General features: G+C 44.9%; 2 protein-coding genes across 7 annotated transcripts in view; both read right to left on the reverse strand.

Moving 5' to 3' along the window:
• The window catches only part of GNA12 (G protein subunit alpha 12), a 50,935-nt gene that overhangs the window by 21,187 nt on the left and 2,872 nt on the right, over positions 1-26,876 (reverse strand). The window contains exons 2-4 of the mRNA XM_088147765.1: positions 12,991-14,132; positions 8,308-8,523; positions 310-360 (exon numbers count right to left, since the gene is read on the reverse strand). Of these exons, the coding sequence (XP_088003891.1) occupies positions 310-360; positions 8,308-8,523; positions 12,991-14,132 (1,409 nt within the window). The remainder of the gene's footprint in view (positions 1-309; positions 361-8,307; positions 8,524-12,990; positions 14,133-26,876) is intronic.
• Positions 18,122-26,876, reverse strand: part of CARD11 (caspase recruitment domain family member 11) — a 61,006-nt gene continuing 52,251 nt past the window's right edge. For 5 of the 6 annotated variants that reach the window (XM_088147984.1, XM_088147985.1, XM_088147983.1 and 2 more), the window contains 4 exons: positions 25,648-25,806; positions 22,723-22,924; positions 21,268-21,396; positions 18,876-19,929 (listed from right to left, as the gene is read on the reverse strand). The gene's annotated coding sequence lies outside the window, so the exon portion shown is untranslated. Of the gene's footprint in view, positions 18,638-18,875; positions 19,930-21,267; positions 21,397-22,722; positions 22,925-25,647; positions 25,807-26,876 lie in introns of those variants that run through there. The other variant, XM_088147981.1, reaches the window with a different exon arrangement.

A 26,876-nucleotide genomic window follows, 5' to 3' on the forward strand; every position in this document is an offset into this window, starting at 1 on the left:
TGGGATTGGCAAGGTCTCACTGCTACTATATGGAGCTAGATTTTGTTTGAACAATGGATGTATTCATGTTTCTTTTTTTTTTTAACAGTGGGCACAAAACATACCTTTTCCCAAAGGAAGAATTAGTTTGTAGAGCTCCTATATTATAAGAAATTATTATTCTGCCTTAGAAGAGATATTATTTACTAAATCTACATGTTGAAACATCCAGTCCTATGCTTTTGGGGAACATTTTTCAATGCTATTACTTCTCTTAACTTATCTATGATTTGAATGTATGACACAAAACACATAAAAGGAAAATCTCACCAACTGGCCAATCCGATCCAGATTATCCAGGAAATATTTTACTGATTCACCCTGTTGAGAGAGAAGAATATATTTATTTATGTTTTATATCCTGCCTACTTCAACAAACTCTGAGCAGCTCACAGAAAGTTATATTTAAAAGCCATGGATTAAAATATCCTGTGGTGAAAACATGCAGAAGACTTAGAGCCCAATGTTCATCAGAAAACCCAAGTTTGCACCACATCAGGATTTTACTGCACCTTGAATTGTACTTGGAAACATACTGGCAACCAATTTAGTGTCCAAAATATTCCTTGCTGAAATGGTTCTCACCTGCCAGCATGCAAGCTTCTGCATTCTGTACCAACTGAAGTTTTTGGGTAATCTTGAAGCAGCTCTAGAGGGTTTTAGAATAATCCAATTACAAAGTAATGAAGCAGCTGTCTTTGCAAAGCGGAAGGCCTTGGTTTCCATTAAGAAATGTAGTACTATATACATTTATTTGCAACCACAGGTTTTAGCAAAATTTGTATAAAATTACAACAATCCATATCAGTTCAATATATCCCCTCTAATACTAATAGCACTATTTGTCAACATCTGCTTTCGTATCTTCCTTGTGGCCGTTGCAAACAATGCAACTTGTTTTGTTACAAGTTTATCTACATCAGTCAACAGAAAATAGATTTTTTCTTCTAAACTAGACTGATTCAGTTGGATTAACAAAGGCATGATGAATCTAGCTCTAAGTTCTTGATATAATTTGCAATGTAATAAGTAACATAAACTACAGGACAAGGGCTTCAATGCAAGAATGTGACCAAGTGCACCATCACAGAACTCGTAATACTGCTCCAGAACCAGGTCTGGGATCTGGAAAATCAAATCTTGAAAATATATTTACACTGCTTTGCTCTGCCTCGCAATGATCCCTTTATGGAACAGTTCGTAAGCCAAGCCAGACACACCACTTTGGGGAAGAGAATTTCCATAGCAGGCTGAAAAATAAAACAGCTTTGTCTTGGTGCCCTTATCACAATCCATAGATTTTTGTGTTATAATACAATGGCTCATTCTTTTGCCTCCTCAATACCTGGGCAGGGCATTTTTTGCTTTCCAAGTGAAAAAAACACAATACAGAAGTGGATTGCTCTCCTGTTTATCCTGATTGCTTACGAGATAAAGCAACCTTTGTGTGGTTTCCAGTTAAGGACATAATATACAATGGAAAACCCCAAACTATTTTCAGGCCTTCTCTAGGGTACCCCCACAGAAGGTTCCCTTGGAACTACATAGTTATTTATATATATTTATATATCAAATTTATATATCAAGTCATTAAAAAGTGACTTTGGGCGGTTTACAGAAAAGATAAAACCAATTAAAATTCAACGTAAAGGCAGTCTTAAATAAATAATAAATAAATTCCAAGAAATGATGGAGTTGGCCAGTAGCTCAGGGAGCGTCATCAGGGCTCCAGCCAGCCCAAGGATTGATTAGAGCTCTTATCACCCCACGCAAGGTGGCAGACCCAGGTCCTTAGTCCTTTCCAGAAAGCCGGGAGGGTAGAGTCCCTACCCTTGTGTTTCACAGGCAAGTAAAATATATTCCAATTTCAGCTGTGGTGGTTTGTGAGCATTCCTCATAGGATTTTTTTTTTTCTTGCTACATGATTATATTATTGGGTTTTTTGTCTTTGTGTTTCTTTTCTTGTGGTTCACCAACAAGGGTTGGTGTCAGTCAGAAACACTGCTGAATAAATGAATGAACAAATAGATCTTCCTTCTCCAAAAACACCCAAAAGAGAGATACTTTTCAGATGTGTCTAAAGCCAATGTATTGGAGGAAGAATGGAAAAGGTCTACCAAAAAGTGCTTTTTGAGACAGTTAGTGATGTCAACGCATATTCATTCATCACATAATCCCCATACATGCATGCAGGGGCTGAGAGCCAATATTAGTAGTATCTAAGGCTGTTCAGATTGGCCTTTGATTATGGAAATCAGCATTGATGGCAATTAGTATATATTACACAAAAGAACCAGACCTATGAACAACCTTAACTCATAAATAAAATCCAAGAATTCAGCAAGAGTAGACCACAATTCTTACACATTTCAGATCTTAAATGGGCATGATTTACTCAGATCTCTTCTCTGATTTGACTGGTATCAGGGTGTAGTTCCTGGCGATTCTTAAACCCTCCATACCACTCTAAAGACAACAATGTCTTCAGATCATTAACAAGCTGTCTGTTGTCCTTGGGTTGGTGGGAGAAAACATGATTCTTGCTGTAAGCAAGTAGCAAACAGTACTTTGTTCAGGCTGAGCCATTTAACACCCCTTAAGCTGTGTTATTCCACCTGAAACAATTAAACTGCTCTGCTCTCAAAGCAAGTTTGCTTCACTATATCTTAGATAATTCTCAGATCATCTGTTTATTTATTTTTTTTATCTAAAGAGTTAACATAAAAATATGGATGATTCATTTTCACATTATATCTCTCTTCTGTAATGTTGTATATCCTCTGAGTCAGTCTTGCCAACTGGGACAACGTAGGAGATGCTGTTCCCATTGTTGAGAGCAACCATGAGTCATTCCACATCTGGGAATTAGAAAATCCAGAACTATGAGCTACCGCCCTGAAATAAACCAGGTCCCACATTTGAGCATTATTCCAACATCTTATCTTGTTCTTTGTTTATTTCTAACCGATACTGTGGAGCGTCTTATGGTTTTAGTCTTAAAAAGAGCACTTGTATCATTTACTGTTATAAGTATAAAATACAAAACTTTCAGGCTTGTTCACATTCCTAATAAAATCATACCGATTTAAGAAAACATGGAGGAGGCAACCGTAAAAGGAGACGCCATTTCAGCGTATTCTTCATGAGAGTATTAAGAAACAGAAGTACTAACTAGTGTCAAGCACTGAAAACAATTTTTTTTTAATATAGACCAGCTGCCCAGGTTATGCTACATAACTATACCAGAGCAAAATTTTAAGTGCCATGAATGTAGTGACATATAGATAGTTCTGAATGAGCAGTTTCCTGTCATGGTATGGCTATAAATAGTACAGCTCTCACCATAACCTAAAATTAGAATTATCACTGCATGGGCTCCGTGGTTTCTGAACGGATGCACACACACCTTTTGAAAGATGGAATCTGAGTCCAAATGCTCAAGGTTACCTCTGCCAAAGGGGCTTCCAACGCACCCCAGACTACCACGTTTTTCAGCTCAATGATTATATGCATTAGAAGTCCGTCTTCAGAAGTGGGAAAAGCACACGTTTAAGCTTATTTTCACTATGCATATGTACGAGCTTTACAAAAGAAAACGGGGACAGGTTGGTTAATCGTGTGGCATGGCACGATTTTCCTTATGTAATTCAAGAATACTTTTAAAACTTAAGAACCTTATGAATTATTAAGTAAATCATACTGGATTCTATCCAAAACTAAGTAGTTAACAAAATAGGTGTTACATCAGTGTTCCTCAACCTTGGCAGCTTGAAGATGTGTGGACTTCAACTCCCAGAATTCCCCAGCCAGCATGGCTGGCTGGGGAATTCTGGGAGTTGAAGTCCACACATCTTCAAGCTGCCAAGGTTGAAGAACACTGTGTTAAATGACTCCTCTGACTTTAGGTCATATATACTCTGACGCAGATTTGGATATATCTGTACAAGAAATGAAGAAGATAAATGTGAAATGATGTAAAGAAAAGAGATAATTACACGGCTAAAGTATTTGTTGCCGAAGAATTGTTTATACTTTGCAGCACAGCTGAAAAACAGCAATTAAACAGAGATCTAAAAAAATAACGAAGTAGACATCGTCATTGCTAGCAAGCTCAGTACCACCTTTTTTCTGAACATCTGACCACAAATGTCAGTTAGATTCGTCCACAGGTAGATGAATGAACACGTGAAAATGCCTTGGACGCATATGTAATATTAGCTTTGCCTTACCACGTTTTTAAATGTATTATTTATTTATTTATTTATTTAGAAAAAGTATATGGCCGCCTAGGGCTCACAATCATATGAAATAAAAACAGAATAAACAGAACAAGCCACCACCACAGATCTCAAAGATTCAGTGGGACGTCACGGAAACAAAGTGGGACAAATTCAAGTTAAGGGAACAAGTTCCTTTTAGGCCCCTGGTAACCCAGCCTATGGTAAAAGAATTGTTTTTCAATAAGGTCCTAGTATGCGTGCCAGCTAAGCCGTATAATATCTCTGAATAAGATGCTGACGTGTTGACAGTATACTGGCACAGGGTTACCATGGGAATCCAGATTCAAACTACAAAACCCGTGACCTCAGAAGGCTATGGCTTCCACCTAGTTCTCTATACTTATATTTATTATTATTAAATTATTATATTTGGTTCCCTAAATGTTAGTGGTCTACAGCAATGTTTCTCAACCTTGAAGAGGTGTGGACTTCAATTCCCAGAATTCCCCAGCCAGCCATGCTGGCTGGGGAATTCTGGGAGTTGAAGTCCACACCTCTTCAAGCTGCCAAGGTCGAGAAACACTGGTCTACATTAAAGATAACAGCAAAACCCCAGGATACCTAATTATTAAGAGCCTCAGATTTTGCCTCTATTACACAGCAGACCAACCACATATTATCAGCCCCGACGCAATACTTCCCATCCTCCTGGATCTTGTCACTGCGTTTACAGCCTAGCTATACACAGAGACAATTGCTACAATGCTAATATTTGGTATACTTTACTCAGAGAAGCAATCTTCCATATTTTAACTAAAATATGAATTTTTAAGCTTTTTAATCTGCGGTTGCGGTTAGATAGGAAACCGTTACGTGGTGAAACTGCTGACCCCTAGGTGTTTTCTGCAGGTTCTTCAAGGAAAGCCCATATCCTGTGATGACACGGAAGCACTACATCAGCCAGAGGGGGAAACCAAAAAACATCTGGAAGGACAGAGAGGCGGTGCAATTCTGTACTGCTGCCAAGAAAACTACATGGATATAGCTATGAAAACACAAGAAGTTGAGCTCAACTTGATGGAGAATTTACTTTCACAAAGCCCCATGTAATCCTATTGTTTACAAACCGGTTTAGGACCAAACTGAATTTTTGGAGGACCTTGATTAGATTTTATGCTTACATTTCCCAAGGAGGTAATAAGGATGCTGACCTCAGTGCAATGTTCTGCTCGCAAGTTTGAAGGCTATACTGTTTCAGGTGTAGCCCTTGCAACAGAAAAAGACTCCCCGCCTCCCCAAGAGTGTTCAGGCGAGGATGCAAGCCATACTTCCTTTGAAAAGGGTCCGAACATCAGCGTTGGTGGCTTCGGCTATGCTAAAGTGCTCCTGAACAAGGGTCCAAAGTCCTGGGATTTCACAAAACGTATTGCATCAGGCCACCACTTTCTCACTAGACGTTTCCTAACTTTATTTGCCTGGCTTAAATGAATAAATGGAGCTCAGTCAAAAAACCTCTTTCGGTGATGCAGTAGGACAACCCGGTCTCTCTGGACACATCTGGGCAGAGTTTGTTCAGGACAGGAACCAAACGAAGCACAGATCAGCCACAGTTTGAATCACAGAGATCAATGTAGGAAACAAAGACAACATTTGAAAGGTGTTGGTAAATTCCTCCTCAAAGCAATGCTTTCAAGGGAACACCTAGTGGATATTACCCAAAGTTTTTTTTGGAGGGGGGGAAGATACACATTAAAGTAAATAGCCAAGTGAGTTATAAAGTTGCTTCACAGAGGTTTTCTTTAAACACAGGTATAAACCACAGGAAAAATGAAAATCTTCTTTTTCTTAATGAAGAACAGTGTGAGTGAAAGAATGGTGGATTCATGAGAGCAAACCTTTTGGTTAGGAAATGCGCCACTGCAGACATATTTTTATATAAGCGTTTGTTGTTTTTTTTAAATGAACAAAGCGACAGCATTACAGTGGACTAAATCGTCAGCCAACAATTCCTCCCTAGTTTGTCAAGGAGATACTCTATCAACGAGTTTAGCAACCGAAGACTTAACGCCATGGAAAATGTGCAGCTATCGGCTTTTAGAGGATTTCCACATCTGATGCTTCTGTCCGAATGTTCAAGGATTTCTCTCCTAATCTTGGAGCTACACATATGTCAATAATACACTCCCCAAATTAGCTATGAGCTATTTTGAAGCAACTTTCAATCTTCCATAGAAGGCATTACCAAAGCCACTTACAGCTGTGTTTCTTTCCAGTCGAACCAAATGAAAAGTGGCAGAACTGTAATCATATGATGTTTTTATTTTCTTGCATAACAAGGAAGTGATCCAATTTAGCTGAAACACTTCTGCGAGAGCCTGCAACGGGTTAAAAAATAAAAACCAAGGAGGCATTTACAATGCCATGCGAAGTTCTCTGTTAAAACGAAGTCAGATCTGGAGTCGGTTCAAAGTCCATGTTGAAATTCCCACATTTGTTCATTAATAGGCAATTTTATCAGCAGGCAGCCAAGCCTGGTTTTCCCAAGGCTTTCAGCATTTAATAATCTGAAAGTAATCAGGTAATCCTTAAATCAGAAGGAGTCTAGCAGCACGTTTTCAGACTAATAAATGCTCTCCTTTCGTGAACCCTTTCTTTCCTCCTTACCCTAACAAGTCCTACATCTATTTAACCACTCTAATAAAGTAAGCTGCACTTCACAAAAGCGCATGTCTTTTAATAACATTTGTTAATCTAAAAAGGTGTTACCAGACTCCTCCTGATTTTGGGCTACCATAAACTAACACACTTCTCTTCCTACAAGGTAATCCTTCTTAAACTAGTAAGGAGATCACGGATGGGGATGCTTTAAAAGAATCTATTTCAATACAGGACACTACCTATTTCATCTGGTTTGACATTTCTATTAACTGTGTGCATCTAAATACAGAAAATAGAAGTTTAAAACAGGAAGGCAAATTGTTTTATATTGGCTGTACTGATAGCAGCATTTGTGATCTATTACACTGTAGTTACCAGGCCCGCTAAAAAAGTGCCATTAAAGTGTATTCAATATTGGCACCGATGCAACAATATTTGTTATATCGAGGCAATTTCCAAGTTTGCAAACCAAGCCACAAAGTTATCCACACATGTCTACATTATTTGTCGTCTCCAGTCTCTTTAGATTAAAATCCCCACTGAGTTACAAAGGTCACTGACTAATCGTCATTTGTCAGGTCTAATCTCTCTCACAGAAACGCTGTGTCAATAACACGAGGAAGGTGTAGAAATTCATATATACCCTTTCAAACTACAGAGGCAGCCACAATTTTATTTTAAAAAGCCACAACAAACAACAGAATAAAACAAACAAAAAGAAATGTCATATGCCTGGTTGTTTGAGATGGTACTGGCAGAAATCTGTAGTCTTTGTCTACCATTAGAGATTTGGGAATGGAATCTGATGACAATTCTGGATAAAGAGTTCAGGATTCCAGCACAGATCCTGCCACTTGCACTAACGTCTTGTCTTCCCATCACGGACAGAGCTGACCCCTGAAAAATTGCTGTTCTTCCTATTTTTGAACAGGTCTACAAAATGGCTAGTTCACAATGATTACAAAAACGAACACCAGGATTTTCTTGTTGGACTAAGCTTTGTCTACCCATCAGAGCATTTTCTCTGCCAGAAAGGAGGATGGTGGGAGGGAGGAAAACAAAGAAGAAAAGCTTTATTTTTTTTTACCACCTCGGTACTGACCCAACATGCCTTGATTGAATGGACCAACCACTTAAGGATTTGGCGTTGACAAAGGTCTAAACCTCAAAAGAAAATATTGTAAATTTTGTGGGGGAGAGGATTTAATCACATTAAGTGGGGAAGGCATAGGGTATGCAATCTCTAGAAGTTACTACTCCTTACTCCAGGATCCGGTCCTTCTACAGCTTGCTCGGAGAGTGAACAGTTAGTTATTTTAGGAGACCACTTTAAATGGGAGAAGTATTTAGGAAACTGTGGGGAGACCTGCTTTGGGTCCAGTCGACTCACCAGCTGATATTCACTTCGCCGGCTAAAAGCTTCCTTGATCCCAGAATCCTTCCACAAGCCGGTCAGGGCTGGTACGTACAACTGGAACACCGAGGGCTCAACGAACATCCCGGCTTTATTTTCAAAGGCCATTAGAAACATCCCATGTTTCTCATTTTCCGCATACTGCCAAGGAATGCCGAGTTTGTCCCGTGCGTCAACTAGAACCCTGCAGCCCTAAAGAAACAGAGAAACGCACTTCAATGGTCGAACAGAATGGTTAGATTCAAAGGTAGGCCAGTTATTGTTATTGGACTGTGCCAAAATATTCGACAAAGCCAGGATTTATGGGCCGGCCAATAAATTTAAATAAATAAATAAACGGCAACCCTTTTACTTTATGCTAAGATCGTAAGCAAGGCTTATGGACATCTAGACTGCAGGAAGATTCAGGGATACGCATGTATAATGCTCTATCTTTCCAATCTTTAATGAAGTCCTAGTTTATCCTACAATATTTTTCATCAGTTGGTATGTCCAAACTTAGTATATTAAAATTTATTTTTGAAATCCCCACTCAGGTTACAAGAAGACAAGATAAGCTGTAATGGTTTGCTCAGGGACAGGAGACAGGCCTATACAGTACTATTTCTTTAATCTGAACTTTCAGCCATCTTTCACAAGCAATATTATTCCCTATACAGTACTATAATAATAATTATGTAATTATTCTTTACAGCATTTTTGGAAAAGAAGGCACGTCTATTGAAAACACCAAGCAAGCATCACTCTATTTTCGCATTTTATAACAGTATGATATTCTTAGGATTTTTTATCACCACTTCCCAGCTATCACCATACAATCAGGGAGTATATTCAGGTACTGTCATAATTAGGAGAAGGAAAACCAAGGTTTCAATACAACCTTTAACAGGAAAAGGACACTTTTCCATATATTTAGTTTACGTTAGTTCCCTGGATCCTTATTTGAAAACAGATTTCACTGAACTAAGTCAAGCTCATTTCCAGATAAATATACATACAATTAGGTACATTAAGTGTCCAAAAACTCTATAAAAAGAACAGAAGGGGTTTACAGTATAAAAGGTTCTTCATCTAATGGACAATTAAAACTTAGGAGACTTGGATGGTAGAATAATATGAACAATCCCTAATGAATAAAGAAGGTTGATTTAAATAATCATTTTCTTGGTAATTTAAATTTAAGACATCCCATCCACTTACATTTAAGTTATGGTTTTACTTGCATAGGCCTTTAAATCTCTTTCCCTGACACTCTTGCTAAACACACACACATAAAAATGTAAGCGGTTTTCTGAGTCATAATCAAGAGAAAGCATGTATTTTTGGAAGTACCAAAAAAAGCAACATTTTTTTTCATATTAATAGATATTTTATGGCAGGAATAGGAACCATTAGAAAATCATTAAGGGCATAATACAAAATTCCGCTTTCTTTACATACATTTTCAATTCCTCATAAAAAAAATACAGCACAGTAATATTATGTTTATTTTAAAAATGAGGGAAATCAAAGGTTTTGCTAAGATGGCCTAACTGTTACTGCACAGCAGATTTTACTTGGGGGCTGAATACTGGGGAAATATTGATGCGTGGCGTGAGGAGATACAAGTAAAACTAAATTTTAAGAGCAATTACAGAATAGATACTCAGTTTCATGTGTCCTTAAATTAATCCACTTGTCAAAACCCTTTCAATCTACCAGTTATCCTATTTTTAGCCATCAAGCGAAAATATTCTATTTTATTTCAAAGAACTTTCACACTCTTTCCTCACCTATTGCTTTCCAGAGCGGATGGACTACAATTCCCCTGATTTTCCCCATCTATGCTCAATCTTTAAAACGCTAATAGAAATACATGCACTTCATTTGGCAAGCTTTCCCCCGCTCTACATTCCAAGATATTTTAGACAACTTTTAGGGCAAAATTCCGTCCTTATTATTAAGCAGGGGAGGTGGCTTTCTTAAAGACAAAATTCCCATTTGTTGTGGGTATTACCACCAGCACAGCAATACAGTACGACTGCGGTGAAGACGACAAGGATCAAGTTTGCCACACCTGTGGCAAACTAGAAAGCGTATTGTTAGACAAACTTCTGTAGGAAGAAACTGAAGAAGGCAATTCTTAATTTAATTTTAATTCTCTTAATTTAAAGTTGTTCTAATATGAGCTTTTATAGAACAACTTTTAAGGTTCCAGAAGAAGCCCAGCAAAATCTTCCACAGGACAAACAAATATTCTTCCTCCTCCTTAGGAAAAACAGTGGCTTATGCCAATAACCTAGAATCGGTTTGCAAGATGACATCTGGATTCCTAGTGTTTAGAACAGTGTTTCTCAACCTTGGCCGTTTGAAGATGGACGGACTTCAACTCCCAGAATTCCCCAGCCAGCATGGCTGGCTGGGGAATTCTGGGAGTTGAAGTCCGTCCATCTTCAAATGGCCAAGGTTGAGAAACACTGGTTTAGAGCAAGTTTCTACCCCTCAGGCTGGAAAGCCATATCTGAAAACAAGTCTGTGCAACTAGCAGGGTGTGTATATCCCACTCAGCTCCCTTTTTATTGCACTATGCATATTAAGAAATAACACTGGCACACAGCGAATTATACATCCTCTGAACTCTCAAGATAGGGTGGTGGGAAGGAACACAGCAACACCCTCAAACAGCCTACTTTCCTCCTGGAACTTTAATAAAAACACGGCCGTGTCCATCCACCATGATAACCCATGGGTCATTTACCCACGGTTTACTGAATCAACCCAAGGGGTGTTGAAATCAAATTTTAGCCAGCATGTTACACAAATCCAGGCCATACGTATTTTCAGTATCTTGTACTAAAAAAAGGCAGTCTGTTTTGGTTAGGCACCGATCACTATTCCTCGGTATCCATGCGGGTATTTTCCATACTGCTTTTGGTTCCGTGGCTCTTCCTCTGGTGCCTTGCAGAACTGCGCGAGGATTGTTACTCGGGTGCCTATGAACCATTTACACCAACTTTGGAGTAAAAGCAGCATCAGACTTGATCGCTGACCTTCTGGATGCCCTCTCCAGCTATGCCACTTTTCTAGCACCAATTCATACCAAAACAAGACCCGTTTCTACAAGCACAACGCTGCTTTCCCTGCCTCTCAATCTCTTCCCCATGCAAAGTTGTTCTCTGTGGCTTAAAAAAAAATGCATTTCAGACGCATTTCCTAGCTAATATGGATCATGGGATAAAAGTTTCATTCGCAGCACTAAATTGGCTGTGGAGTATATGGTTAAAGTAATAGGAGGAGGAGGCAAACAGATAACCCAAATTCTAAAAGGCAAAGGTGTGCCTCAGGCCTGGCCCAACATCATCACATTTTTTCGAATCCATGCTGCTCTTTGACTGAAGGGCTGTAGTGTGTTTTTGTAGCACGTTTTCCAAGGTTTCTCGTTTACTAGACTTTGCTAATCAAAATAGGCAAACAACCCGAGAAAAGTGGAGACGTTTTCAATGATATTCAGTCTACTCATACAGCCCGTTAAAAACGGTTTGGATTATATTTAGAATTTTCTGATCCGTGGCTGAAGAGTCCTTTCGCAGGTACAAGTGACTGGGTGGCCTTCGGAGTATCGGACTACGGTTCCCTTCGGCCCCAACCAGCTTTGCAAACAGCTGTTTATCTAGAGTATTTTGCCTGCGGAGGAAGGACTTCTCCAAGCCCACGTCCAGGCCTGTCTTCCAGAACTGAGAAGACAAAACCGACTGGGTCCAGATGCCAATATTCTTAGAAAAGGGCTGCTGAATTTATTTATTTATTTATCAGTAGATTTTTACCCCACCTTTATTTTGTGCTATACAAGGTGGTGCACGTGAGGCTCCCACTCATTTTCCCACAACAACCCGCTGGGCTGGGCTGGGCTGGGCTGAGACTATGGGCTTGGCCCAAGTCACCCAACAGGTCTCTACGCCTAAGGGAAGACTGGAACTCGTGCTCTCTTGGTTTCTAGTCCAGCCGCTTATCCACTACACCAAACTGGCTCTCAAGAGAGTGTATATGGGGGGAAATCCCTTTTTCTGGAGGGGGGAGGGCCCTCTCCAATCCTGGATGCCTCTGCTTCCCGCATGGACAGGGGACCACCAGGAAACCTTACAGGAGATTCTGGGAAGTTGGGAAAAACACCCCAGGAAGAAGGCAGTGGCAGACAACAACAATTTTCCCCACAACAACAACAATCCCGTGAGGCAGGCTGGGCCGAGAGAGACGGGCGGGCCCCGAATCCCCTCGCTTGCTCCCTCACCCCAGGAGGACTAAACTCTCGCTCTCCTGGTTCTAGTCCAGCCGCTTACCCCTCCCACCGGCCTGCCTCCCAAGGGGGTGCATGTCAGGGGAAAATCCCTCTTTCTAAAAGGGGGGCACCCTATCTAGCCAACCTTGGAGGTCTCTACTTAATGGGGGACAGGGGACCACCAGGAAATCTTGCGGGGGGAGTTGGAAAGAAGATCCCTAGAAGAAGGCGGAGGCAGAGCACCCTCCTGCGAGGCGGGCCGGGCCGGGCCGAGGGAGAGGGGCGGCCCCCAATCCCCCCACCTTCCCGGCTTCCGCGCCGCAGGCAGGACAGGCCCCGAAGGGGAGGGGAGGGGAGGGGCGGGCCGCGCGGGGAGAGGAGGCCACGCGGCGACCGGCGCTCACCTTGAGGATGTTCTCGTAGATGGTGGCGCGGAACTCGAGCAGCGCCTTCTGGTCGAACTCGCGCCCGTGGATGATGCGCATCTGCTTGAGGAAGGTCGACTTGCCGCTCTCGCCCGCGCCCAGCAGCAGGATCCGCACCAGGCGGCGGACGGCGCGCCGCTCGCGGGCCAGCAGCGCGTCGATCTCGCGGCTCCGGCGCCGCGCCTCGCGCTCCAGGTCGCGCCGGCGGAGGGGCGGCGGCGGCGGCGGCGGCGGCGGGGCGAGGCCGCCCTCCTTGCCCGCCTCGCCCGGCCCGGCCGCCTCGGCCGCGGGGTCGCCGCCCGCCGGCCACAGGCAGCGGCCCAGGGTGCGCACGACCCCGGCCATGGCGCCGCGGAGCTCGCGGCGCAGGCCTCGCGCAGGCTTCGGCGGGAAAGGCGCCGCCTCGGCCGCCGCTGCGTCCGCGGGCGACCTTCCCTCCGTCCTCGCCCTCACGCCCACCCGAAAGGGGCGGGGCCGCCGCCGCCGCCGCCGCCGCCTTGGGCGAGGCCCGGCGTCGCTCGCGCCGGGCCGCGGCCTCTCATTGGGCCGCGCGGCGGGGGGCGGGGCGGCGGCCGCCGAGGGGCGGGCCCGAGGCCCGGCGCACCAGTGAACGGCGAGGGGCGGGGGAAGGTCGCCCCCGCGAGAGAGCGGCGGGGCGGGGTTTTCCCAGGGCGAGGGCGGAGCGGGGGCGGGGGCCGGCGCTGATTGGGCGCGAGGGGCGGGGCCCGTGACGTCGGCCGACAACAAGGTTATGAATGGAGAAGGGGCCCGGGGGGCTGGCGGCGCTCCTGCCGGGCGGGGTGTCGCGCCCAGCGCCCGCGGCCAGCGTGGCTGCCATGGGGTTCGTAGTCCGGCCCCTCCAGACCGCGCCCAAGGCGGCGGGGGAGAGCTTTGGGGTCCTGGCGTCTGGGCCCCCCCGTGGCTGCCATCGGGAACTGGAGCTCCGATTCTTCGGGCCGACGAGTCTGTGAACTGCGGTCCCCGGGCCGGTGGCCGGAGTCCTGGTGCAAAAGTGGCCCACCCCACCCCCGGCAGAGCTCCCTTCTGAAGTCCGCCTGGCACCGGCCCTGCGCGGTCTCGGGGGTCTTTCTCCCCCTTGCCTTGGATTACGGCCCCCAGCCCTGCCCGACCCCCAGCGACCGCACAGGGAGCCGTTTAGATTTTGGGCGCGCCCTCGTCCTCCTCGGCCGGTCCCAACCGACGGCCCCCTTTGCCCCGCTCTGCCTCCCCCTCCCGGCGGGCGCCCGGAACGGGAACGGGGCCGAGTGCCGAAAACGCAGCCGCCCCTCCTTCCCAGACCTCGCGCGGCGCCCGGAGTTTCCCGCGGCAAAGGCGCTTCGCTCGCTCCCCGCCAGATGTCACCAGACCTCCATCAAGGCCACGGGCTCGGCCTTCGGGGGGAGCCAGCCCGAGAACTCCTGCTCGCGGGGACCTTCTCCTCCTCCTCCGGTGCAGTTCCTGTTCATGGCTTCCGACCTCAGCTGTGGCTAGACGCGTGCAAGAGCCTAGTGGTGGAAAGCCAGGGAGGGAGGGAGGGAGGAGTCTGGAGGTGCGTCTCGGGCAGAAGACCCTCCGAGTTCGGGCTCTCGGGCTGCCCTATGCTGGACAGCCGTGGAGCAGACCCCGTGCCCTGGGTTTAATCCCGTGTTATTTGTTGTTGTTCAGTCATTAAGCCGCGTCCGACTCTTCATGAACCACATTGCGCCAGGCCTTCCTGTCCTTCACTGCCTCCCAGAGTTTGCTCAGTTTCATGCTCATTGCTTCAGTGATGCCATCTAACCATCTCATCCTCTGCCGTCCTCTTCTCCTTTTGCCTTCAATCTTTCCCAGCATCAGGGTCTTCTCCAAAGAGATCTCTCTTCGCATTAGGTGGCCAAAATATCTGAGCTTGAGCTTCATTATCGATCCTTCCAATGAGCAATCAGGGTTGATTTCCTTTAAGATTGACTGGTTTGACCTCCTAGCAGTCCAGGGGACTCTTAAGAGTCTTCTCCAGCACCACAGTTCAAAGGCATCAATTCTTCAGCGCTCGGCCTTCTTGATGGTCCAGCTCTCACAGCCATACATTACTACTGGAAAAACCATAGCTTTGACTGTGCGGATCTTTGTCGGCAAGGTGACGTCTCTGCTTTTTAATATGCTCTCTAGGTTTGCCATGGATGTACAAACCACCACAGACAGGATTCCACAGTAACCCCACCCCCAATGCATCATGGCTCACGGGGGTCCGTGGACCCCACTATGGCTGTGTGGTGGAGCAAAGTTGAAGCTCCCTTTACTTACTTACTTTTATTTATAGGCTGCCCGACTCCCAGCGACTCTGGGCAGTTTACCAATGGTTAAAAATAGGAAAGCAAGAAAACAAAGCAAAAAAGAACGAAGATGGCAGAGAAAATAAACCCAGATGGAGAAAAAGGGGGGGGGCTTTCAGCACCCTCATCAAAGGCCTTGGGTGAAAAGTCAGGTCTTCTGGGCCTTTCGAAACACCCGTGAGGGGGAAGGGGCTTGGTTTCTTATAGTTCTCTCATGAAAAAAGGCCTCCGTGTTGAAAAGGACAGTGGAGTTCCACCTCGGGACTCTTCCCAGCGTTATTCAGCTTCCCCAAATCCGTATGATGGAGCCTCACCTCACTGTGTAGAACCCTAGATCGGTAGGTTTCTTGATAAATTTACCTCCTTGATTAGGCGTTTTTAAGTATGTATTTGGTTTTAATTGTATTTTATACTATTTTTATTGTATTTTAATTCATATTTATTTGTTGTTTTTAATTGTAAACCGCCCAGAGTCACTTCCTCGTGAGATGGGCGGTGTCCACATTTGAAATATAAATGGATAAAATATAAATAAATGGGGCCGTATCTGCAGAGCGGTCTAGCTCCTACAGAAGCCTATGGGCTGCGTAGCCTTTGTGCTTCCCTGGCAAAGGATCTCTGTCTTACTGAGGGAAGCCGAGGCTGAGGCAACATCTGAAATAGAAGGCTAACATGCTTTTTCCACACAAGGACGTCTTGTGGGATCCATGTTGGAAAAGGAACTCAGCTGAGTTTCTAATCCTTACCTGCGTATGCTGACCGAGAAAGCGCCCTGGGAACCAACCCATTTCAGCACAAATTACCACATTTCTGCTTAAATTCTCCCTTGATGCACCCCACGGCTAAGTCAGGTTTGCAAGCCAAGATTCAGGCCAGCAGGAACAGATTGTGGAGATCCACCAAGGGGAAAACAGCTACGGCTTCTGATGCTAACCCTGCTGGACCTCCTCCTGGTGCACTTTGCTTAATTCTAACCATGCGTTTGCACAAGAAAGCAGACGAACCCCAAATGATTCTTATCCGGCATGATTTGGAACGGGACCCTTTTAAAGGCAGGCAAAGTTGGTGGCCAATTACCTGCTCCCTGTTTTGGTCTGTCTGCAGAAGCAAAGAGAAAAAGGGGAGGGGGGGGGAAGCAAAGAAAAAGAAATGTGTGTTCTGTGAAGTTAACACGTTTTGGATCATTGTGTTCTTATTATAACCGGCCCAATCAAATCTCCTTCTTTTCTTCTTCTTGAAGTGTGCATTTTTCAAAACCAGGAGGAGAAGACCTCTGATCAATATTAATATAATAAGAAAAAGATGGCTCAAAATATGCTTAGCTGTATGACAGACCACATTTCATGTTATTTCATAGCTGTGCTTGAGAGGGGGAGGAAGGCAAAAAAAAAACATAAATCACATCAGGCAATATGAAACTGCAGCGTTTTGGGAAATCACTGCAGGGAATAAAAAAGGAATCCTGTTGCCCTTTTTCAGTACAAGGAGAAGAAAATTAAATTAAAAAAAAAAACCACCTTGGTTTTACTAATTGAAACATTTAAAGGGCTAACAGGAATAAGAAACTATGATTAAACGGATTTAATGTTAATGCTTTTATCTCACTTTTCTGATTGATTACGTGCCATCACGTCGTTTTCGACTCCTAGCAACCACATAGATAGATTTTCTGCTCACTTTTCTGCTAGTAACTAAAAGCACCCAGTGAGGTCCCAGGGCATCTTAAATCTAAATAATGTATTGTAGGAGAAGTTGTGGAGGAACAGCCTGGTGTATGGCGTTACGAGCTTGCACTAAAAAATGGGTTATTTTAACAATGCTGCACTATGCAAGCTATAGCTGGCTGAATTCACACATTAAGCCCTAAACCAAACATGTTGGATTACATGTGAATTCACAGTGGGTTTGTAAACAAAGAGCTAAGGAAACTCAGCATAGCTTTATGGATTGTGCTGTCAGAGACCAGCCTCACCACTGCCACATTCCTCCCCAAAATCTTCCTGTACCATTCAAATGCCAGCTTCTCCTTTCTTTTACCCACCCCTTCACTGCACCATGTCCAGCCAATCGCTTCATCCTGCAGCACTGCAGAGGATCCTGTGCAAGAATTTCTATGGATTCCACTCAGGTGCTGTAGGAAAACCTGGGCCCACGTTTCTCAGGCATGCAGAAACAGAAGTAGGCCACCAGCCAGCCATCTCAGCCAGTTATTCCAGCTCTTCAAGACATCTGATTTTGTATTAAAATAAGTCCCATCCAGGCCTGGCTTAATCTTCTGCAAGTGGAAAGGACCATGGTTGATGTGATGGGATGTGGAAATGACCTTGGGAGACAGGAGGAAGAGCCACAGACTAGACAACAGTCAGATAAGGGGCAGCTTAGCCCACAGAAGCAATGGAGGTGTAGAAAACATCTCAGAAGGGACCCTCCCTAGTTTCTCGGGCTGGAAAGATGAGGGGAGAGAGATGTACTTTCAGACTTGCAAGATTCTGTTAATGTAATTTGACAATAAAGTTAGAGCTAGTACTTCTGGGTGTGCTTCTTGTCTGGACTACCTTGCAAGGCTGACAGCAGAACAGCAGGCGCGTCAAGCATAAACACAATTTTTCTTCAACCTCATCCCTTTCTCTTTCCTAAAGAGATTCCTCCTTTCCTCCCTCTCACAGATTTTACAATCACAAAGTTTAATTTTAGCTTATCAGGAAGCAACAGGTGCTGACGCGTGTGTCCGATGCAAGCTGTGGCACACGTGATGTTGTGTCTCCCCCCCACCCCAAACCCCCACGGTAACTGGGGCCTCCAGCAAAATTCTTCACAAGGCTGCGGATTGCGTGCGTGCCAGATTTTGAGAAAACAAGTGGGGTTTCTGAATATCCCTCAGTTCTTTCCAAGGCGGTAAGGGCGATACAGTCTGGAAATCTATGAGTTAGTAACCCTATTGTTGCTTACTACACACTGCTCGCTTGGTCAATAAAGCAGATCTACAGCCCCCACAATCCATAGATGGTGTGGCAAGTGGTCTATATCGAAAGCTTAGGGAGCTATCCTTGGATCCATCAGACCTGCTTTTCTGAACTGTGTTTAAAAGATTAGGAGGGATTACCCAATCAAGTTTAAGCACATTTAGTTTATATGGATTTCCCTGGAGAAGACACGCTGTTAATTTTCCCAATGGGACCAATGAGACTTTAACAGACTTAGCTCTCAGGTGAGACATCCATGGATTATGTTCAAGTTGCAGTCAGTTCTCCCCAGTCTGTCGCTGTTCAGATTTATTCAGCCTGGAAATTTGGGGAATTGGCCGTCTCCCATATCTGGAAAGCAACAGATTGGGGAAAGCTGGCATAAGCAATTTCAAATTCTACGCGTTTGGGTTTTTTTTTTCCACTGGCAAAATTAATGCTGATTTTCCGCCATTCAATTAAAACGTTGATACCCCTTATGTAATTTCCCAGCCTAAATTCAATTAATTGGCATGTAGGATGCTGAACACTGTGCAAAGCTTTCCCACCCCCACTAGGGTAAATTCAGCCTATTTCCATTATTCGTTGGTATCAGGTGTGCCATATTTTATTTTCATTTCCCTGTACACGTTTGTCTTTTCTGCCTCCAAGGCAGATCTATTATGAAGACTAAAATAAGAGTGCCGTGGCTCTTTTGTCAATTAATATTTACCCATGCCATAATTCCTGTTCCACCATCATTAGAATTCCAACCCAGCATTGCTAAAGGAGATAGTTTACTTTCCAAACACTTCCAAATAGTCTTCACTGTTCTCCAGGTTAAGAATTCCTGAGAGACGCTGAATGTATTTTTCAGCCTAATATATGGTTTTCCCATTAATGTTTTTAAAAGGCACATACTGGAGAACAGAACAGAGAAGGGAACAGAGTTGGAACAATAAATAGCCAGGACTGAGCTTCCTGATACTTGAACGATGGATCTGAATTGCCATGAGTGGTTTGGGGTCAGGGCTAAGCCACCCGTTTCTTCAGGTGCGTGTTCAGGTTTGGAAGGTAAAGGTGGTGTCTCTCCTTGGCTGTTGGCCAGGATGGTTATGCAGAATCTTCCTGCACAGAGGTAATATGCAGAGGGAATGCCAGATGTGGATAAGAGAAGTTGGTGCCTTCACGTCCTACTTGTGGGCTTCCTAGTGGCACCTCCATCACCATAGCTAGTCTAAATGGTTCTATGGCTGAATATAATGGGGGTCTTATGCTAGCCTTCCATACCTGGCACTCTCCAGATATGTTGGACTTCAAGTTCCAGAATTGCTAACCAGCAAGTGCTTTGGCCTTGTTAGCTAGGGTTTTGGGATGGCAACCCCGCACATCTGGGCATGTTGGTTAGCGATGGCTCCCTTACGTCTTCTTTACATATTGGCTCTTGACAAGATGGGCTCCTGTTGCATAAACCTTGAGCTCCTCCATACAGTAATCCCAAAGAGCAAAATACGGGGTGATTATGTTATGTCAATGTGCATAATTTTCCTTGGAATGTGGAATGTCTTTTCAGGGTGCAGATCCTTGCTCCTTTTGGTGCAAAAGTCTATGTTCTGCGGTGCATGGCTGAAACGCATCATGCCAGCGTTGTACTTAATCCATAGCTGCAAAAACAAAGCATGAGATCAAGTCCCAGTTCTTAAAATACAACACAGCAACTGTGCCATCACAGTTAGAAAAAGTGAACAGCTGTAAAACATTTTAGATACTTCCATAAAATCTTATGCCCCTTACTTGCGTTAGCAGCAACAAGTAAAGATTAAAACAAGCTACTGTCAGGCTATATAAGGGACTATGGACTCTCCCTTCTGCCCACACAGCATTTAGCAAAAACTAAATATTTCTTTTTCTTCTGATGATAGAAAACTAGAGGCTCTTTTAACAATAAATAGTTCCCTAGGCTTTAGGAAAGAAGCAAGATTTCTTCAAAATGCCCATAAGGTTTATTGCTGCAGCTTCTGCAGGTGAAAGCGGGCAGATGTTAGCTACTGCAGTGGCTTCATTTCCCAATCAAACCTCCCAGTTGCTCCAGTTTGCTGTAGCATATTTAGATTCTTTTGAGCATACGCTGAAGGCCTGGTTTTGCATCATTGAAGCTTCTCCGTTCTTCAAACATGCGGACCCAAGAGGCAGAGACACGTCTTGCCACCTCTTTAGACTTCTTTACAAAAGATGCCAACTAGCAATGGCATATATTTAGGCTGGGGCTATGCGTCCCCCTAAACATATGGATGTGGTTTGTCTTGGCTTTGCCTAGCAGACAGTGCTGACTCAGTTCCAGACTATGTGACCAGCCAATGGGATTTTGCAGAGGAGCACAGAGATGATCTCGGAGAAGGTATGTGACGACCATTATTAAAACATGAGCTTAGCCCAGGAAAATAGGGAAGTGTGAGAAGGAAACTCAGGATGGCCCTGCCTTGACTCTCTTTGGTATAGTAGGGAGAGAAGGGGAAATGCTTTCAAGGTTCTGTTATTATAGCCTAGGTCAGTGTTGTCCAAACTTGGCCACTTTAAGATGAGTGGACTTCAACTCCCAGAATTCCCCAGCCAGCCATGCTGGGAGTTGAAGTCCATTCATCTTAAAGTGGCCAAGTTTGGACAACACTGGCCTAGGTCAACAGAGATCCAATATTTCTTGCAGGCTCTGTTTCTTGACCTGGTTTACCTCAAAGAGTTTGTGGACTGGAATCAGTTTAAGATTTTAATTTTTTCTGCTCTGCAGGTTGGAACAGCTAACTGCTATGAGATGTCTAGTCAGAACAGTCAAGATGGCAGCTGGGATGGTATAGTCAAGGCTCTGCCTGTTTTTTATGTACAACATCCCGCAGACAGCCCTGGGCTCACCGAGCCTGAACAGGGCATCATGTACCCTCATAGCAAACCAATAGACAGGTAGTCCTGTTTTAACGACCACTTCTTCAATGACCATTCGAACTTACAATGGTGCTGAACAAGCGGTACAGGTAGTCCTCATTTAGCAGCTACCTCGTTTAGCGACTGTTTGCAGTTATGGTGGTGATGAAAAAGTAACTTTGTGACCACTCCTCACATTTACGACCTTCGCAAGTCTGTAAAGCAAAGGAAAGATGAAGTAAGATTGTAAAATTGTGATATTTCACTTAATGACTGCTTCACTTAATGACCAAGTTGCCAGTCCCAATTGTGGTCATTAAAAAGGATGACCTGTACTTATGAATGGTCCTTGTAGTTGCCATTGTCGCAGTCATGTGATTGCAATTCAGGCACTTGGTGACCAGCCCGCAATTATGGTATCGTGGCATCCTGCAGTCACATGATCGTGATTTGTGACCTTCCCTGCCAGCGTCCCACAAGCAAAATCAATGGGGAAGCCAGCAGGAAGTCAGAAGTCATGGTTACTTGAGGTCCTCGCTTAACAACAGCAACCGGGACTGCTGGAACTGCCATCACTAAGCGGTGTGGTCACGTGATGTCGCGCTTAACAACTGTGCCGCTTAGTGATGGAGTTTCCGATCCCAATTGTGGACATTAAGTGAGGACTACCTGTACAACTGAAACTGTGTCCCCACGTGAGAACACAAGACCCGAAAGCACAATTGCCGTTGAAAGACCAGACGTGCATGACATCCACGCAAGGCAGCCAAACCTTCACATCTTCTTTTCGTCCCCACCCCCTGGATTTCCCATTCCTCGGGGCTTTTATTTATTGCTCCGTGCCTCAGCAGCCTCATTGTTTACTTGCAGCGTTGTGCTGACAGCTTCCAGATCTCCACCGGCTTTCTAACTTCTGACATAAAAGGCGAGGGAACAATGCAGACTGCGCCAGTCGGTTGTACAAGGGGCTTCCCTCCGCCTCCTGTGCCTGTCAAGGTGGAGGGATGAGTTGCAGAATAACGCAGGCCCTCAACCCAAGCTCAGCGCTTTAACTCAGCGTTTCGACGCTCCCAGCCCCATAAATTTGGGCCGAAAGTGCAGGCCAAGCAGTTTGCGAGCAACAGACACCGAGCCTGATTGAATTACCACGCGGGAAGGCAGATGGGATCCCCCCTGCGCAGGGCCTTGAGGAGCTCCGGCTAGACGATGAGGACTTGCGGTTTTAATGAGGTTGAATTTGAATTTATAACCTGGAGTGGGGAGGAGGAAGAGGAAGACTGAGGCGGGGGTGGATGTTCCAAGAAAGGGTGGAGGAAGGGCAAAGGGGGTTGTTCTAGCCCAAGGTCATGTGGTGGCCAAGTTCTGCATGAAGAGCAGAAAAAAGCGCCTGTCTCTTAAGGGGAGGCAGATCTCTTCTGGACCCACTGCCCATTCTCTGTCTCAGATCAAGCACTTCCTACAGCCCAAATCTTATCACTTATTTTTTCCTGAGTATTTTTCTTCCTCCTTCTCCCCAAAAAGCCATTTCGTGTCATTGTCACCTGGTCAAAACGGTCGGACCTCACGGCATTATCACCGCGCAGCTGTGGATGGCAGAGGGAACGTTATTCACAGCTCTCCTTTAGTGCCTCCTTGATGTCTTTCTGCAGCCAAATCTGATCATCTGCAGGGGACTGAGATACAACTCCTCTTCCTTGGTGGGGGGAGCTGTCTGCCCCAATCAGGGACCAGGCTTCAACTCACCTTGAAAACAGTGCAACGCTGGTTAGGTGGGAGGTTCAGTGGTGGACCCTGGCAGAAGCTCTCATTCAGCCCTTGCCTTCCCCAAATTCCACAGTGACATGGTTCAAACTTGTGCCCCAAACAATGGTTTGTTCAACCACAGTTTATAGAATGCATTTATTTGTGGTTTAGTGTGAATCATCTGGCATGACATTGTTCAGTATCTGGACCGGTGTTTCTCAACCTTGGCCGCTTGAAGATGTGTGGACTTCAACTCCCAGAGTTCTCCAGCCAGCTTGAATTCTGGGCGTTGAAGTCCACACATCTTCAAGTTGCCAAGGTTGAGAAACACTGATCTGGACAGAAGGGCTACATGGGGAAGGCCAGTTCCTTCTTCCTAACCTTACACGAACAGAGGGAGAAAAAGTAATTTTGGAGGATTACAATGTATGTCAGAAGAAAAGGAGGACTGGAAGTGGAACCTTTGGAAGATTGCAAACCTATTATATTTTATCACTCCGACATCAAGTCAGTCCAATTTTATGCACCAAAAATATGATGTATTATGATTAGATCATTGAACGCAGCCTCCTGTTTTATCACTCGGCTTTCAGACTTGGACAGGAATAGATCTGTCCTGGCTTGAGGAAACAGCAGATGGGTGGATGAAGGGCACGTTCAAGGAAGGAGAAGGAATATTTGCTGCTGTGTTCCCCAGAGGGAGAGGGAAGTTGCAACAGCCTTGCCAGTTCCTTGGGTGGCCATGGCCACCATGTCCTCTAGGCATCAGTTGCTACTAAGGGAAAGTCTGGGGTGTACTGTTACACAAACCCATCTTTATGGAATAAACCATGGTCAGCTCAGCGTTCTCCTTTTGGAAGAGAGGGACATTGACCTTCTCCAGACATCTGGATTTTCATGGGATTCAACCCTCCAACCCTAACCCACACAAAACAAATGAGGGTTGTAAATACAGCATGGACTCTGTCTGGCTTTGTGCGCAAAAGAAAAGGTGGAACATGACTTGAATGGATCTGAAAGCCACCCACTCAAGGAGTGCTGCAAGACTGAAGCAATTTTTTGAGAGGGAAATGCCAAAAATATAACCTTTCTTCCTTTGCAGGTTGGAGCAGCTTTGTCTAAACTAGTGTTTTTCAACCTTGGCCACTTTGAGATATATGGACTTCAACTCCTAGCATTCTCCAGCCAGCCATGCTGGCTGGGGAATGCTGGGAGTTGAAGTCCACATATCTCAAAGTGGCCAAGGTTGAGAAACACTGGTCTAAACATTTACCACTTGAACATCATGTATCAGCCACCGGTCATGAAAAATCCAGCATCAGCTGAAATCTGGGGATGCAGAAGCATTTCTGAATGGGACAAGCATGTTGCCATTTGAATGAGGACACAGTTGCACCTAAGAGGCCTCTAACCAAGAATCCTTGTTGGCTAGCCTATCCCCGAGTCTGCTACCTGCAACGGGCCCATCCTTGCCGAGATGTGAGTTTAACGGACTTCTTACAGTAGAGGGAGCTAGGATTCTTCAAAACAGCGACCGTTTCTCACCATTTCCCATCCTGCTGCTATAAATGTACTTTGAGAAAAGGGTGCGGGGTGAAAAAAACTTGAAGGAGGAGGGGGAAACAAAGAAATACCGTGGTTGTTCTTCTAAACTAACTGCAATCAATTACGGCTCCTAATAGCAACAATAATAAAGAGGAGGATGGATGCCAATCCTGGATTAATGAAGATATTTAAGGCTGTGGTCAATACCATTGAGTGGAGTTTTCACCCAGCTTTTGCAAACTGGATCTGGTTCCCATCCATCATTCCCGAGGTGGGTGTGGGACTGAGTGTGCGCACAGGCACACACCCCTTGGTGGTCTTTCACCCCATCCATTGCAGGAAGGACCCAAACCATTTTTTCCCAGCCTCTCCGCCAGCCAAGGGTGACCCCAGGTGGAATCCATCTTTCCACCTAGCTTTCGCTTAACCCTACCACACTTTCGTTCTCTTAGCCCTTCCGTGACTTTTGGGGCAAACCAAGGGCAAAAACAGAGAGGAAAAATGAAAGGAAACTTCGCCCGATGGTTTATGCAACTGCCTCTTGATACTTAGTTCCAGATGGAGTCACTTAATAGCTTGCTCCCAGTTATTGACTTACAGCGAGCTGCCAAATACTCATTATGAGTATGCATTCCCAGACCACCTTAGTTAATAGCTATTGATATTCCTACCTCTTCTGCGTGTTCCCAGCTGTCCTCTAATTCAGCGATCCTATGCACGCCACCCTTCTTGCTGTGGCAGATTTAAAGGATTGTGTATAGGCCAAGTGAGAAATATTCCCATATTCCTCTCATTCTTTTTCCCCCACCCTTCCTCCAAGGAATCAGGAAGTTCAGGGTGGATAAACAGAGTTGGATTCCTATGTTTTGAAAGGAGAGATCTGACCATTTAAAGAAGGAGGTTCCCGCTAAGGGACAGGGACCGGATTTTCTTGGAAAAAATAAAGGACCAACTTGAAAAAGGGGCAAACCTGAAAGAGGTTCCCAAGGGTTAAAAAAAGTGGTTTCTGTTTATAACTTGGTTCTACAAAGGAGAATTCAAGAGCCAAACCCAGAGAATAAATAATTAAAGAAATCTAAAGGACCACTTTCTATAATAAAGGACATATATGGTCACTGTACGGAAAGGTGATTATCTCTGAAATGCAACGTCGTGCAACCATGGAACCGAATGCTTACAAACAGGATCCTCTGTGGTGGTGTAGGGCGTGCTGTCTTGACCGATCCTGAATTAAAATTCACCCACTGCTCCAGCTTGATGATGTTCCTGGAATTTGGAAAGAAAATGGCCCCATCTCGTCCTTTACCTCAAGCAGGAAAATGTTGTGGGTTGAGCTCCTGCAAAAGTATGCAAATATAATTGAAAAATTAAATTGATTGACTAAGACTCAGACCAATAATTGACTCATATTTCATTCACTGAGCGACAGCTCTATTGGTCATCAAGTGCTCGGGCCAAGACACATAATCTACACTAAAACATTAAAATTCTGTACCAAGGAAAGCTGGATTCTCAGCTTGGTTAAATTGTGCAAATGAAATATGGTCAATTACTTTTATAATTGTTCACTGGTTTGCACAATTTGCTCTGGTTCTGACCCAAGGAAAGGAGCAGCATTCTAGGAGACCCCTGGAAAGTATCTTCAGGATATGAAGGACTAGAAACTTGTGCATTTGTGTGCCGGAGAGAAAGGGGGGGTGGGGAGAGGAGAAGCCATTTTGCTGCGCATTCATAGCCCTCTAAATTACTGGTTGCGCATAGCTGCTGCTTAACAGAAGCCTCTTTTACACGGAGCGAGACGCTTCCCTCCTCGTTCCAAAGATCATGACCCCCATTTGGCTGGTTTTATCCGTGGGGAAAGAAGCTGGCATGCCGATGGTTTAGCAGAGGCATTTTGGAACGTGCTGTGCCATGCTGTGGAGTTTATTTTTGGAGGCTTACAAAGCAAATACTGGTAATAAACAGCGATGGGAAAATCGATGACAACAAATGAAGCACCAGCTAGGCTATATTTTTGCGGACCCTCTCATTGTCGCGGCTTTGATTAACGACCCACAATCGGATCGTGAGCAGAGCCCTCCGAGGGGTGGGGAAGCACAGGGTCCTCTTGAGGAACCCATGCAGGCTGGGGGGCTGTAGAAATTTCCAAGGGCATCGTGAGGTCAGCTATGGAAGTTCACCAGCAGACCCCAATAACAGGATCCCTACGTTATCCTCAGCTGGTTACTCAGTTTGCTCAACCTGTCAAGCCATGTAATGTGCTTCTCGGGGGACGTGCAACCCACTAGCCACATTTTACGGCTAGGCATCATGTGTGAATTGGCAACCCACACTGTGGCTTGCTTGATGTTGGCAAGGTGCCCCATATCAACCCAGCCGCTGGAATTTCTAGGGTGGCTTGGGTATA

Source organism: Python bivittatus, unplaced genomic scaffold, assembly GCF_059951505.1.
Source record: "Python bivittatus isolate LINGU-HERP-01145 unplaced genomic scaffold, Pbiv_v1 ctg000560_np1212, whole genome shotgun sequence".
Taxonomy (NCBI): domain Eukaryota; kingdom Metazoa; phylum Chordata; class Lepidosauria; order Squamata; family Pythonidae; genus Python; species Python bivittatus.